General features: G+C 43.7%; 1 protein-coding gene and 1 pseudogene across 2 annotated transcripts; both read left to right on the forward strand.

Annotated features, from left to right (window-relative positions):
- Positions 1-10,122: 10,122 nt before the first annotated feature.
- LOC308313420 (phosphatidylserine synthase 1-like) lies at positions 10,123-11,577 on the forward strand (the record flags this gene model as incomplete). The annotated part of the gene is made up of 1 exon (XM_080760518.1): positions 10,123-11,577. The coding sequence occupies one exon, from the start codon at positions 10,123-10,125 to the stop codon at positions 11,575-11,577; it is 1,455 nt and encodes a 484-aa protein (XP_080616644.1).
- Positions 11,578-15,487: 3,910 nt separating this feature from the next.
- LOC308313421 (protein rapunzel-like) lies at positions 15,488-16,101 on the forward strand (annotated as a pseudogene). Its single transcript has one exon. The product of its transcript is annotated as a protein rapunzel-like (transcript).
- The last annotated feature ends 1,034 nt before the right edge of the window (positions 16,102-17,135 follow it).

Raw genomic sequence — 17,135 nt, forward strand, 5'->3', positions numbered from 1 at the left:
CCAGCGTCCCGAGCACCCGTTGACCCTCCGTTCCCAGACAGTGTTGCAACAGCGCCTTTTTGCGCGCCGCGCCGACACCGGTTAGCCCCATAGCAACTAGCCATGTTTCAAAGGACTGTTTCCAGCGAGTCCAGGGCACTGGAGACTCGCCCGGCAATTCCAGGAAGGGGTTAGGTGGTGGAAGAGAAAAAGCAGCCATCCTCGTCGCCAATATTGTGTTTGTAAATCAGTGGACCATGACACAGCTTAACACAAGTATTCTTTACTTTCAAATTTAGAGTAAATATAACAACAACGGCAGAAGCAGCAGCATCACATCATCTGTTGTATAAGAGACTGGAGTAATCGATCCCAGATAATCCCCCCAATCATCACAGGCATGCAGGAACATGCAATGAGTGCAGCACCATCGAACAGCTGTCAGTCAGACATAACACCCACGTCCCTCCCTGACATTTTAGTCTAGTTTTGAAAATAAAATGACATACTTTTTTTTATTATTATGTAAACCAACATCTTTTCAAATGCGGGTGCATGGCCAAATAGGCTACATATTTAATGTGGGCTTGTGGGGGTCCTTCTTTTAACCACTGAACAAATGAGCAGAGTATCATCAAATCTAAAACAAACTAAACTAAACAAAAACAATCAACAGTGAGTTTGCCTCTTGTAAAACAATTATCTAAATTGTTACAATTTGAGTGCCTCACTCAACAGTACACTATAGCAGTGATACTCAACCTCAGGCCCGCGGGCCACATCAGGCCCGCGGGACCATTATGACTGGCCCACCAATGAAAATCTAAAAAAAAAGAAGAAAAGAAAATCTGGAAAATGAAATAAAAATAAATAAATCTGAATGAAGTTATCTATAATTACATATTATAAGTAATACTATTAGAGTTGTACTATTACTCGAACGAAAATAAAAGCTTGGGGGGGGGGGGGGAGATGCAATGCAAATGAAAGACATATACTGTGTATCCCTATTCCCTGACATAATTTTATAGCTAAACGGACAGAATTCTATTTTATTTGAATGATGAAACCCAGCTGCCATTAATAGTTGGAAATGTAAATTGCGGAAATTATAATTGCGGAAATGGTGGAAATGGAAATTGCGGAAATGCAGAAATGGAAATTGCGGAAATTGCGGAAATGGTAATTGCGGATATTGCGGAAATGGTGGAAATGGAAATTGCGGAAATTGCGGAAATGGAAATTGAGGAAATTGCGGAAATGGAAATTGCGGAAATTGCGGAAATGGAAATTGCGGAAATTGCGGAAATGGAAATTGCGGAAATGGTAATTGCGGAAATTGCTCTTCACTTATAGCTATCTATTTTCAGGTAGATTGTTTTATTTTACTCAGTCAGCCATATCACTACTCATTTTTTTTCATGAAAAAGGTCATAGCTGGGTAATCTATTTTCAGACAAATTGTGTTTATTGTATTTTATTTTACTCAGCCATAACAATTTATTTTCTGTTAACCAACTTGCTGGCTGGCAGGCAGGCAGACAGCTACTCATAGACAGGCAGACAGACAGACAGCTACTCATGGAGAATTGGACAGGCAGGCAGTCAGACAGCTACTCATAGACAGGCAGACAGACAGCTACTCATGGAGAAATGGACAGGCAGGCAGACAGCTACTCATGGACAATTGGACAGGCAGGAAGGCAGACAGCTACTCATAGACAGACAGACAGCTACTCATGGACAATTGGACAGGCAGGAAGGCAGACAGCTACTCATAGACAGGCAGACAGACAGCTACTCATGGACAATTAGGCAGGCAGGCAGACAGCTACTCAGACAGGCAGACAGACAGCTACTCATGGACAATTGGACAGACAGGCAGGCAGGCAGACAGACAGCTACTCATGGACAATTAGGCAGGCAGGCAGACAGCTACTCAGACAGGCAGACAGACAGCTACTCATGGACAATTGGACAGGCAGGCAGACAGCTACTCAGACAGGCAGACAGACAGCTACTCATGGACAATTGGACAGGCAGGCAGGCAGACAGACAGACAGCTACTCATAGACAGGCAGGCAGACAGCTACTCATAGACAGACAGACAGTAAGACAGCTACTCATTGACAGACAGACAAATAACTACTCATGGACAGACAGACAGACAGACAGACAGACAGACAGGCAGGCAGGCAGGCAAAGAGCTACTCATGTTATGTTATTATGTTATTATAACAGCTACTCATGTTATGTGCAATAATTTGTGCAGTTATGGAAACAGCTCTTTGTGTTTATGCAAGAAAATGTAACACATTTATTTATTTACATATTGTGTGCATGCACATTGTACTTTGATACATTTTGCGAAAATAAAGCAATTGAAAGAGAGAAGTTATCAAGTATCATTAATGTCGTAATTTTATCTACTGGCCCCTGGCCCCTTGCCATTTTTGTAATGTGGCCCACAGGTAAATCTATTTGAGTATCCCTGCACTATAGGGTCAGTTTTCAAGCCATATGTATAATAGGCCTTCTGCTGTAAAGCTCTGTCATTAATTGTCTCTTCCTGCAAGATGCGTTTTTAAGCCTGTTAAAGTAGCATAACAATAAAGCATGATTTTAAAACAAAATGTGAGAGTTTAAAAAGGATAGCCAATGGTCGAATATGACATCAAGGCATTTAATAGCAACTCAAGTAGCAAACTATACTTTTACTGGGGAGCTTGTAGATCTGCTATTTTTCCAATAGCTGAAGTAGAACATAATGCCACACAGGCCCGCGGAAAGTACTTTACACTAGCAGGGGCTGAGCGTCTGGTAGGGGGTGCGCCTGCATGTGCCTCATGCCTCGTGCACGCGCGTTCCGTGCATTTTCACGTGGAAAAGACCCACCAAAGAAATCACTCATTCTCTTCCGAGCCATGTTGACAACAACAACAACAATAAACAGTCAGGCTGACCGGAGAAATTCAAATGTATGCACCCCTACTTCCCTCAAACATGGTCACACATGGAACCAAATGGACCCTTACAAGTCTGTAACTCTGACATAATGTGTAAAACTATTGAACTCCATATTATGTGGAGACGTGTAAAAGTCTTGTGTTTCAGCTGGAGTCAAAATGGAGCCTGAGCAATCTGTCACATGTGATGATAATGCAATGACACACGTGTGTGTGTGTGTGTGTGTGTGTGTGTGTGTGTGTGTTTTGATTGATTGAAATATGTATTAACAGTTTGCAAAATTACAGTACATTTCAAGCACAAACTCAATAGAAAGACTGTTAACTGTGAGTGGATGACCCAATTAAGCATTACACTTGTTTACAAGAGGGTCCACCTGTGTGTGTGTGTGTGTGTGTGTGTGTGTGTGTGTGTGTGTGTGTGTGTGTGTGTGTGTGTGTGTGTGTGTGTGTGTGTGTGTCAAGACATTTTATTAGCAACTACACACACCTGTTTCAAGGTGTCATGTGAGCTCCTCTCCTCTCCTCTCAGGTGCGACCAGGGCCGGCCCTGACTAAAATACTGCCCCAGGCTAGATATTTCCTGATGCCCCCCCCCCCCCCGCCGCCGCCGCCATGGTGCCATGATGCACTCTTCAAATTTTGACGCTTCAAATTCTTACCAGTTTGTTGACCTGACCTGAGACTCCTTAATGCAAGATCATGTAGAGTAATGTTAAAAATACATATTGTTTCTGTTGGGATGGCAACTAGGCTCTTCCCGACAGATTGATTGATTGAAATATTTATTAACAGTTTGCAGAATTACAGTACATTTCAAGCACAAACTCAATACAAAGACTGTTAACTGTGAGTGGACGACCCAAATAAGCATTACACTTGTTTACAACAGGGTCCACCTTGTTCAATTCATCAAAACATTTAGAGACATACAAATACACTTCTATATAGTAACAGCAGACATATGCAATGGACAAGTCAACATTAGACACAGACTAAAGCTTCTATATTGTTATCCATTAAAAACAGGTATTTTTTTAAATAATACAAATGTAATATGTACTGAACAGATTATAAATTGGTGGTAGTATTAAATAGGAGAGTGTTCCACAAAATGGTTCTCTATTGTGATCCTCTCTCAATTCTAAAAAATAATATCAGTATCATAGCATATAATTTTAATCACTGTAAAAAATATATATAATAATTAAACCAACCACCAAATGAACCCTTACAGGACTAATTTAAATTCAAAGTTACTAACTTTGAGTGTACAATTTGTTGAGATTGAAATTGAAACAATGGGCTGGCTTTGCTTACTGGCTAAAAGTAAACAAAACTCAGTTACAGGCCCACCTCTCCAACAACAACCTATATGAACAATTTCAGTCCGGTTTCCGCCCCCACCACAGTACAGAAACAGCCCTAATAAAAATCACCAATGACCTCCTGTTAGCAGCCGACTCTGGACAGTTATCCATTCTCATCCTTCTCGACATGACTGCAGCCTTTGACACCATCTCACACTCCATCCTCCTCGACCGTCTAGCCTCCATTGGCATATCTGACACACCCCTACACTGGTTCCACTCCTATCTCTCCGACCGCACTCAGTTCATTCAGCTAAAATCTTTCATATCCCACTCCTCTCCCCTCTCCTCTGGTGTTCCCCAGGGCTCTGTCCTTGGCCCCATATTATTTATAATATACCTCCTCCCACTTGGCTCAATATTCCGCAAACACAACGTCAATTTCCACTGTTACGCGGACGACACCCAGCTCTATGTCTCCTCCACACCTACCTCCACCCTCCCACCACCCTCCCTCTGTGCCTGTCTTCATGAAATTAAAGACTGGTTCACCTCATCCCTCCTCAAACTAAATGGCAATAAAACCGAGTTAACCCTCATTGGCACTAAATCCTCACTCACCAAGCAGCCCAGTTTTACACTCACCATAGATAACTCCTCGGTTTCCCCCTCCCCCCAGGTCAAGAGTCTGGGTGTCGTCCTCGACAGCACCCTATCTTTCCATACCCACATCAATAACACCATCCGGTCCGCCTACTTTCACCTCCGCAACATCAACCGCCTCCGCCCTTCACTCACCCCCAACAACACTGCCATCCTAGTCCTTTCTCTGGTCACCTCCCGCCTCGATTACTGCAACTCCCTTCTCTTCGGTCTCCCCCACAAACTCCTCCATAAAATCCAACTGGTCCAGAACGCTGCAGCCCGCATCATCACCAAAACCCCTGCCATCTCCCACATCACCCCCGTTCTTCACCAACTCCACTGGCTACCCATCAAATCCCGCATAGATTATAAGATCCTCCTCAACACATTCAATGCCATCCATAACCTCTCCCCCCCATACCTGTCTGATCTCATCCATATCAACACTCCCAGCCGGTCACTTAGGTCTGCCTCCTCCACCAACCTCACTGTTCCCCCAGCTCGTTTGTCCACCATGGGGGGTAGAGCTTTCAGCCGCTCTGCCCCTCGCCTTTGGAACAGCCTTCCCCCCGACATTCGAAACATGGACTCACTCCCCACCTTCAAATCCCACCTCAAAACTCACCTTTTCAGACAAGCCTACTCCCACCTTGAGTAGAAGTCTGCTGCAGGCCTTTGTGTGTATTTTAAACTTGTTTTGTTGTATTGTATTTCTTTTCTGTTTTGTTAGGCGACCTTGAGTGACCTGAAAGGCGCCATATAAATAAAATGTATTATTATTATTATTATTAAAACCATTTGCCCTCAGGGGGACAAATAAAGTTGGGCTCTTGGGAAATTATCAAATTAACTTATTTGACATTATATGCCCATATATTTACTCATTCTCAACTAAATAAGCTAGCTAATAGCTGCAAGTCTGACAAGTGACAATGACAACACAACATGCAGTAGCAGCTAGCTTGTTGCTACTTGTTTAGCTCAAATAACTAGACAGTTTATTCATGATTCACTGTTTAGTAATCACATTCATACCTTCATTCATACATTCATACCATTTTTTTCTTTCTTCCCTGATGACCAGAGGGTTGGTTTGGCCTCTTGGACATCACAACACCAACAAAAAAAACACCACGACGAGTGGACAACACAGTACTTTATTTGTTTATTTTCCCCATCAGTGCACCATGCCGTTTGCCCGTTTGCCTGTAGGTTAGGCTGGGGGCGGGGGAGGGGGCATTCCACCGGCCACACCCCCCACCCCTGGCTGGCTGGCTTTAGTAGCAGGGGTGGGGGGGGCAGGCAGCAGAGCAGAACAGCCACAGCGTCAGCTCAGCTGTTTTGCTGCGCGCAGCGCTTGAAAGCGAAAGTATCTGTGACTGGGCTCTGCTGCCCCCGTCCCCTCCTGATGCCCCAGGCTATTGCCTGACTTGCCTGATGGGAGGGCCGGCCCTGGGTGCGACTGACATAGAAACATAGCTTTTTCAGAAAACTAAGGGGTGGCACAAGATGGAGCCCCTAAAGCCCAAACCACACGGTAGAGACTGCTTGGGACAAAGCCCTTCTAAATCCTAATAGTTTTCTGAAAAACGTCTGTTTCTATGCCAGTGGTTGCTCAACCTTTTTCATGTCAAGGACCCCCAGAATTGTCTGAATTTGGCAGCGGACCCCCATCTGAAAATATGTTGTTCCAGGGACCCCCCCCACCCCAGAAGCAAAGATATGAGTTAAAAAATGTTCACTCTGAAATAATATATTTAAAGATTTGAGCCACACTTTCAAAAATAGCAGACCTACTACAAGCTCGTATGAGGTTGAATCCTTTAATGAGTACAAAATGTGCAAATTACGCAGTGTGCAAGTCAGTCTAACAACAAGGTAGCCAGGCATGGGCAGAGGAAGCAACCCCAATCCAGTCCTAAATCATCGAAATCCATCCACTTCCTCCTTCATGGATCTGTAAGTACACAAAAACAGAGCCGCCAGTATCTCTGTTGTACAGAAGCCCACAGCAGCTATAGAACGCTGCTTAAACAGTAGGCTACTCACACACACGGCCGGGGTTATCCCGACCGCTGCGATGGTTTGACATGCAGCGTTCCGTTATGCACTGGTCTGGTTTCCCAGTCTCTCTGGTGCGTCTCGGTCCGGCACGATCCCCACTGATGCTGCTCCACTCCTTCTCAATTCGCCTCTCTGCATAATCACACTTGCACTCATTGTTCACTCATTGTTCACTCTGCACAACACAAGCCTCTCTGTGTATGTATTATCTGTCCTCTTTGCAGTCTCTCTGAAATGAATCCTCTGGCCCCATTTATAGCCAGTGGAGCTCCACCCATTCGTTGACAGGGCTGGCACTGAGCAGGTAATCAGTGGCTTAAAGGGGACGTTCAAGAACACAACCATTGTAACACACAACATCACATTAAGACAGTAATACAAAAAGGGAGAACAACATTGCATTAACAGATAAATAAGGCCATCATGCTGAAAATAGCTTGTAGAGCTTGTAGATCGGCTATTTTCAGCAAGTGTAAAAACACGCATTACGACGGCATCAAGGCCCACCAAAAACACATTTTAGTCGACTAAATCACCTGTAGATTTAGGTGACTAAAGCTAGACTAACACTAAGACATTTCCAGGTGACTAAAATGTGACTAAAACTACATGAAGTTTCAGTCCAAAGACTATAATTATGACTAAAACTAAAATCGAAATTTGCTGCCAAAAACAACACTGCTGGAGGCTCGTCACGATGACGATACCAGTTGTCCATGTCCATATATGGAGTTTCTATACATTGACCCCGATGTCAACGCTTAGATGTCTATGTTATGGAACTCTCGTGAGAGGTCGTGAGAGCCTTCGTTACAACTACTACAGTAACTAGTGTTTTTGGATGGATATGATTATTTGTTTTTAGCTGCCAGTGAGTGCCCTGCTATTATTAATTTATTATATAAAAAGCATAAAAAATATTTCAGAAACTAGAACTGCACTCTGCCGAGTGCATACTTGCTTGTTGCACACTAGTAGGCCATAAATGGCCTACTAGTGCGCAAGCAGAGCGCGCAAGTACTTTCGACCGCTGGAAACTATCACATCTCAGTATCTCTGTGAAGGAACGTTTGAAATGTATAATCATTACGTGTAACTATTTGCTACCTAACTACTTTTTTACAGAAAAATGAATCATTGATATGTGATGAAAAAAATGGTATATAAACTGAATTAAAATATATTATACAGTATAATTATTTTATTACTTATTGTAAATTGTCAATTGTTTTAAATGTATTTCATTTTGTACTATAGTGATATTAATACTAAATCATGATCAGAGTAATATGTGTCTCTAACTTCAATTTCTGTAATAATACTTTCAAATTTGTTGAAATATACATGATCTAAAATACTTCCGAAATCTGTAGTTGGATTTGTATTTAATTGTTTAAAGCCTAATCTTGACATGAAGGTCTTTATATTTATATCTTTTTCAGTATAATGGTCTTCATTGAAATCTCCTATTATCATAATTGTGGAAGTCGGAGATGATAGATACTTTACCATTTTTTTGAGAAATGTGTTTAATTCCGAAAGGTTTGTTTTAGGTGATCTGTACATAAGAATGATATATAGATCTTAATTTTTTACATGTATACATACGTGTTCTACTTTTTTCATTACAACTACATACAGAGTATGTAGTTGTAATTTGATTAGCAGTATACTGTGGTTACTTGGTTCCAAAAAGTGACAGCCAAGTTTTTTTCAACCGTAAGTCTGTGCCTGGTTTGCTGGGACCAGTTACCACATTACGTTATCGTTGAGAGCTGGGACCAGAGTACATGGTGTGTATATATATGACTAGCTCTCAGTGATGACGTAAGAGAAATGGTCATCTGTGTAATCTGGTCCCACCAGATACCACATTACGTCATCGTTGAGAGCTGGGACCAGAGTACATGGTGTGTATATGTATGACTAGCTCTCAGTGATGACGTAAGAGATATGGTCATCTGTGTAGTCTGGTCCCAGCAGACCAGGCACAGATTTACAAATTACAAATCACATTACAACTACATACAGAGTATGTAGTTGTAATTTGATTAGCAGTATACTGTGGTTACTTGGTTCCAAAAAGTGAAGCCAAGTTTTTTTCAACCGTAAGTCTGTGCCTGGTTTGCTGGGACCAGTTACAACATTACGTCATCGTTGAGAACTGGGACCAGAGTACATGGTGTGTATATGTATGACTAGCTCTCAGTGATGACGTAAGAGATATGGTCATCTGTGTAGTCTGGTCCCAGCAGACCATGCAGGCACAGATTTACAAATTACAAATCACATTACAACTACATACAGAGTATGTAGTTGTAATTTGATTAGCAGTATACTGTGGTTACTTGGTTCCAAAAAGTGAAGCCAAGTTTTTTTCAACCGTAAGTCTGTGCCTGGTTTGCTGGGACCAGTTACATACGTATACACACCATGTACTCTGGTCCCAGTTCTCAACGATGACATAATGTTGTAACTGGTCCCAGCAAACCACGGTTACGGTTGAAAAAAACTTGGCTTCACTTTGAAGAGACCAAGCGAAATGATTACTTGCGCGCTCTGCTTGCGCAAGTAATTGGGAAATGTGACCTGAAAACTCACAACACGTTCCCTGATGTCATTTTGATGACATCAACGATCTCCATACAGCTCATGGACATAAAAGGGACCCAGGCAGACATATACGGACAGATACATGGAACTCCTTATGTCGGCATAAAGGGTATACACAAACAGACCGCGTTATAGATATATAGATAGCTCTGGACAACCGCTGATCTGACTGATTCGTACGTCACTCCCCCTGGTCGTCGGTGACACTCGCACCCGAGCTTGAAGTCAATCGATACTGTCCAGTTCTTAGGATTTGTGGAAGGACTCACGATACACAGATTTCCCCATATAGATAAAAGATAGATGAACAGGCATCCATCCATCCATGCTTTGGGGGACATTTGTGCAACTGAACCAATACGAATAAGTAAGCAGCGCACACCTAAAGAAGTGTATCATTTTATAGGTGTCCATTTGTGTACTTTACCAATGAGGTGCAGTGTCGGGCATTCCTCTCAATTCAAAGCGTTATAATCCCAAGGAAGACGTACACTGACGGCGGTGTGTCTGACTTGGAGAAGGCTTCACACACTCTGGGGGAAGCGATGGCGGTGTCCGTGTACAGCGGGTCCCGCACCCTGAGTAAAGACCACGTCAACTACAGGATGCATTTCAGAATGGTGAACGAGCAGCAGGTGGAGAACATCACGCTGGACTTCTTCTACAGGCCGCGCACCATCTCGCTGCTCGCGTGCACCGTGCTCGGCCTGATGTACTTTGCGCTCGCGCGGGACGACGCCCGTCCCGACGACAACCTGTGGGTGAGCCTCGTCGCGTTCGTCTCCTTCTTCCTGGTCATCGGCGTCCTGGCGTTTCCCAACGGCCCGTTCACCAGGCCTCACCCGGCGATATGGCGGCTGGTCTTCGGGCTGAGCGCTCTCTACTCCCTCTTCCTGGTGTCCGTCGTCTTCCTGAACCCGACGCAGGTCAAGCACATGCTGTACTGGCTGGACCCCGGCCTGCGTCACGCCAGGCGGGAGGCGGACGTGATGGAGTACGCCACCAACTGCCACGTGATTACGCCGGAGCGGATCTGGAGCCACTTTGACATCTTTGCGTTCAGCCACTTCGGGGGCTGGGTGCTGAAGGCGCTGCTCGTCCGCAGCTACGGCCTGTGCTGGACCATCAGCATCACCTGGGAGGTCACGGAGCTCTTCTTCATGCACCTGCTGCCCAACTTCGCGGAGTGCTGGTGGGACCAGCTCATCCTGGACATCCTGCTGTGCAACGGCGTGGGCATCTGGCTGGGCATGACCCTCTGCCGCTTCCTGGAGATGAGAGCGTACCAGTGGGCGGGCATCATGGACATCCACACCACCGCGGGGAAGATCAGGCGGGCGGCGCTGCAGTTCACGCCGGCCAGCTGGACGTGCGTGCGCTGGCTCGGCCCCGAGTCGTCGGCGCGCCACTTCGCGGGCGTCTACGTGCTGATGATCGTCTGGCAGCTCACGGAGCTGAACACGTTCTTCCTGAAGCACATCTTCGTGTTCCCCGCGAAGCACCCGCTGAGCTGGTGTCGCATTCTGCTGCTGCTGGCCATCACGGCGCCCACGGTGAGGCAGTACCACGCGTACCTCACGGACGCCCAGTGTAAGCGAGTCGGAACGCAGTGCTGGGTGTTCGGGGCCATCGCTTTCCTGGAGGCCCTGGTGTGCGTGAAGTTTGGACAGGACCTCTTCTCTCAGACCCAGATCCATTCGGTGGTCCTGTGGCTCCTGTGCGTGGCCCTCATCACGTGCCTGTGCCTGGTTGGCATGGTGTGGTACGGAGAGCGCTACAGTCCGAGCAGAGAGGAGAAGAGACTGTTGGAATGTGAGGACAGCAGTTACACAGAGTCTGCTGACTGTAAGGCGGAGGGTTTTAAAGGTGAGCTGGAGGCAGACGACAATGGCCTGGTAGTCAGATTCAATATTCTGTATTCTTTACTTGGATCGCCGCTGGCTTCCACAAAGTGGTCGCTCGTCTTCCTGGCGGCGAGAGACCGTTTTGGAGAGGAGTAGAGGTCCTTACACACTGGGAGTGAGATGAACAATCAGTGTTTTTTATTATTATTATTATTTTTGCCCATATATGGGCATGGTTATGATGCCAGGGACAAGGACTGACTGATGCAGAGATCGCGTGTCGAGGGCTTATAGGCTCCTATAGTTTAAAAGAATCACACTTGTGTGAAGTGAGGGGGCGCTAGCCCCTCCGATGCCCAGGTCTGTGTGTCGGTTATTTGATTGGCTGGGCACAGAATGTGATGATGTAAGATGATAAGAGCGCCCCTCACTTCACATCACACAAGTGTGATTTCTCAACTGAAATGGATAAATCACGAGACTGTTAAAATGACCCCAGAAGTGCATGTTTTTAATGGGAAATGCCCTTTAACAACTTAAATAAACACCATTCAGGTGGAAACAAAAAAATAAATAAAAAAGTGATGCGATAAAATTACCAAAAGATTTTTCAAAGTGAAATATTAAGTGGGATGTTGTAGTAAAAATCTAAAATATTGTACTTTTCGATGGGGCACTAGCCCCTCCTATATTATTAGTGTAGATTTTCCTCTTACACAAACATTAAATTCCCATTGACAATGAATGGAGAATTGACGTCACAATGTGTGCAAATCGACATGTTACGTCATGATGATGTACGATGATAAGAGCGGCCCTCACTTCACACGGGTGTGATTTTTAGGATATAGTACACTTTATTTTAAATTTTAAGTTACTTTGCCTGAAACCCTTCATGGACATGTTTACTCATTTGCAGCTGTTTAAGTATGCCAAAAGATATTAACATGGTTCTTAACACCCCAAATGCGTTAACCGGTTTTCTACGTGGTTCCAATCCCAACGGTCCGATGAGGGACACGTAGATCTCCGTTTAGCTGCATGTTTTTTATTGATTACTTTCAATCGCCTTTCCACACACCCGGACAATAGATCAAGCAGCCCCGATTCATCCCACAACACTCCGGTCAGGACGGTCAGAACATCGGGATGAACCTGTGTAGTTTATGGCTGCTCCAACAGTAGTGGCAACATTCAAAAAGAAAAATTGTCAAAATATCTACCGCGGTGGCTGAGACCAGAGCCATTGAGTAATGGTTGAGACAAAGCAGTGAAAGGTCCTGAAAGATATACATAACGTCAGTCTTACCAAAATACCCAATCTTTCTGTTTTAGGAACACAAGGCTGCTGTACTTTATACCTCATACTTTAATGCTTAGCGATAGATATTTTGACATGCCATTCTTTCTTATGTTGCCACTACTGTTGGAGCAGCCATAAACTACACAGGTTCATCCCGATGTTCCGGGCATTATTATTTGTAATGTTAGTGTTACTAAAAAACGTTTGAGGCAGACTAACATCAGTCACTGTATAGTAGAAGCTTGGTGCGGGGAAACCGCAGATGTGTCGTCTCCGCCTACAGGAAGTACGTAGGCTGCGACCATGAGACTATGGAATCGTTCCATAAGAGAACATTTGCTGTCGGCCTTGGAAAAGGTTGGTCGTCCAATGCTATCAGCATTGGCATCACAGGTTCCATGGCTGAGGGAATCGTTATAGCAAGCTAAGTGTTAAATGTGTATTTATTTGTTTCTTTTCTAAAGGCTAATGCCGGCTCCACAAAGAACCATCACTTATGAGCTTGTAGATCAGCTATTTTCAACAAAGATATTTGGTGGATAATTATACTTTGATACTATATGTCCACCCTAACCCTAACCCACACCACACATTTTCAGCACTGTTTTATGTAGGCCTACAGTATTCCATACGTACAGTATGTACAGTACACTGTGTCATGTGTGCCGTGTGTGTGTGTGTGTGTGTGTGTGTGTGTGTGTGTGTGTGTGTGTGTGTGGACTGCTGTGTTGACTGCTGAGCAGTGCTGACATAGAGACATAGAGAAAATACCCGGAAGTTATGCGGGAATGCCTATATACTGAGTGGCAAAACACTATATACTTCCTGGCCTTGACACTCCATACATCCAAACAGAAAAGTCCTTTTTGATTCCAATGAATGACTTTAAACAACATTAAATTCACTTTGTCACTCACGCTGCCACTCGATCTGCCACTCACTGTATGCATGCGCACACCCTCCAATAATTCAATAGGAATGAATAAAGTAGCCAGAACACAATGAATGTACTTTTCACATTGTATATTTTACCTCTGATGGACAGACAATGGACGTGTTTTCGATCCGCTAGACCAATTATTTGACGGTCGCGCACGGGTGACTGTTCTATATAGTAATCAATTTCCAACAGATCTCCAAACCTGTTTTTTTGGGTTTCCGGGGAGCGCTGGTTTCAGTTCATTCAACCTGTCGGGCTAGTGAGGTGCAGCCTATATAGGAGACATTTATACTTCATTGCGCAACAGTATTGCACACAGATAACAGCTGATATACAAGCTCACATCGCATCGCGGATGCGACTGAGGTCTGCCTGCGCGACGACACCATCGAGGGACGAAGCATAAATTGTACTTGATGTTCCCGAAAATGGTCCTTGACGCATGCTCTAACTGTGTGCCAAATTAGAATACTTCCCATTATTCAAAAGCTATAATTTTATTGTTTTAGGAACACTTTTGTCAACTCCGTCAGATACATGTCAACTCTGTCAGACACAAAACCTGACGGAGTTGATGTCTGACGGAGTTGACAAAATGGCATTTGTTTTCATCTTAACCCTCTGTAGTACAATGTAGCCATTTTGTGTTTTTCTTCAGTTGTTAGCTATAAACCTAACCCTAAACTAAAATACTAAACATTATTTTGGAATTCTTAACAAAGATCATGATAATGTCCTGACGGAGTTGACATGTAAAAGCTGTGACCACATTGATATCAACATTGTTTGTTTAAAATATCAAACAATTGAATGCTTGTCAGACCAGGTGCTCCACTGTTGCAACAAATATAAACAGGACTTGGAAAAGGAGTCTTCAGGCAAAAATCTAAAAATATTTTCTGATTAATTTAAGACTTTTAAAAAACCTGGCGGAGTTGACGGAGACGTGGGACACACATTTGATATGAGATATTTATTGGAAAATATAAATTAACTGTGTATATTGTTTGCTATGTTGACAATCTACTTTCATTTAGTATGTATATTTATGTGATTGTGACAGTATTAGACACTTTTTTGGCAGTTTGAAATTGTGACCACTTGCTGGGGACAGGCTAAATACAGGCATTCGTGGGTACAGAGCCTGCTTTTAACTAATTCAGATAGAATATGAAAAAAAAAGTATAATGAAATTAATGTCATAAGAATACACAACTGTATTACATATAACTTTGCAAAAGCTTTTATTTTTATGAATCTATTTATTTTTAACATAAATAAGGCTCTTATGTGTGGGACATGTTTTTTCCACTCATCTCAAGAATGAGTGAGCTATATTTCACACGTCATTATGATTATGAATCACATTTATAAATACAGGAAAACTATAACCATTTAATATGCCATAAACTATTTCCTCTGTTTTGTTTAATACACGGTAAGTAAATGTTTCATTTTGTCATTCTTGGTAAGTGAATAACGTACTAAGAGCAGAAAACTATTCAATGCATTCTTTGTCATCAGTGGTCATCACTGCATGTCAATACATGGCCTGTCCGCTCAAAGAAATGCAAGCAATCTGATTGGTCAGTTATTCAGGAGGTAGCCAAGGGCGGCCCTTTAATAGAGGATCTGGCAACAAATGCACGTCATTGTCATTTGGAAACTGTGGTGCGACGGACTCACACATATTATAGTCAAGACATATTAAGGCTAAAGTGTCGCTGAATTTGTTTCCGAGCAGGGATTGGTGGGAAGAGGAAGAATAAACTATACAGATTGGTACTTTGGAGAGGGAGATTGTGAGAGAAAAGACTTCCATCATGTCAGCGGAGATCAGTGCTGATAGCTCCAGCCTGAAGGAGGGCCTGTTTACGGTACTGAACTGTGTGGCCGCCATCTCTACAGCAGCAGCCACGGTGCACCCTATTTTCGGTATGGCTGGCTCCCTTATCCGGTTGGTGCTGAACCACGTCGACGATGAAGACATCGACACGCTGAAGCTTCAGTTTGGCACGATCCAAGGTGCCCTTGACACGCTGTCCCAGCAGAACAACGACGCCTTGTTGCAGATCCAGATAGAAGTTGTGAATTCTCAGTAGGCTACAGTCCTGTGGTGCAGAGACTGCAGAACCAGTTCCGGATGTACATGGAGATGCTGGAACTGGATGCTAAAAACCGGGAGAGAAAGACGCGTGACTTTAAGGAGAGCTACAACAATGACCTCGCTGACCAGAACCTGCACTCCCTCTACGATGGTGTGGTAGGCACGTCTAAACTCTTCGGCCAACCAATCCTGGAAGTGTACCTGAGGCACTCAGGGGGCGACCGCCACACAATGGAGCGTCTCTGCACCCGTCTCAAAATCATCTTCTGCATCGGCCTCATCGCCCGGCCACACAGTTCAGTCCAGGTGAGGAAGAAGATGGACTACTGATGGAGTAGGCTACTGGTCCACGAAGATGGATGATGTGCAGAATAAGATAAATGAGTATGTCTGATTAAAAAACACTTACCGGTAACTACTTTCTCTTTCAAAATGTTTCAAAAATAGCTAAAATTGTTGATCTACAAGCTCACAATGCATCATCTATTTTCACTACTTTTGCACAAGACTGTTTTGTATGACAAAACAGGCCATACATTTACAAGAAAAAAACAAAAAGTTTAAATATGGAGATATTAGGTTTCTGCCAGACTACGATGATATTGTTGTATATTTTGACATTATGTCTCTCAAAGTATGTCATAATTGATCAGAATTGCTTTTAACCTAAACAATGATTTGTTTAGCTTCTGATAGAGAAAGGGCCAGCCATCTTGCTTTAAGGTGAAGACCCATTCTTTTCGCTCCTATGCCACCAAAATGTGGAACGCCCTACCAACAGTCATTAAGAGTCTTTCAAAACCGCTCTCAAAGGGCACCTACGGACGGCTGCAATTTGAAACTGGCCCCCGTAAAATCTGAATCCCCCCCCCCTTTTCCCCTCACTGTATACGTATGTTTCTTTTCCCTTTTTGCTTCCTTTATGATGAATTCCTGTTCTGTTTTTGACTATATAGAAGTGTCTAATTGTACGTCTTCAAATGTTTTGATGAATTGAACATGGTGGACCCTCTTTTAAACAAGTGTAATGCTTAATTGGGTCGTCCACTCACAGTTAACAGTCTTTGTATTGAATTTGTGCTTGAAATGTATACTGTAATTCTGCAAACTGTTAATAAATATTTCAATCAATCAATGTTGGAAGACCTTTGTTCTGGGGACAGGGGAGGGTCATTTTACATGCAAGCTGTCCACACACACACACACACACACACACACGCACACACACACACACACACACACACACACACACACACACACACACACACACACACACACACACACACACACACACACACACACACACACAACCTATCGAAAAAGTAAGCCCTGTTTTTAGGTTAGACCCACTATGGGCTGTTTGA

This window comes from Protomyctophum bolini (assembly GCF_963924005.1).
Source record: "Protomyctophum bolini genome assembly, chromosome: 3".
NCBI classification, from domain to species: domain Eukaryota; kingdom Metazoa; phylum Chordata; class Actinopteri; order Myctophiformes; family Myctophidae; genus Protomyctophum; species Protomyctophum bolini.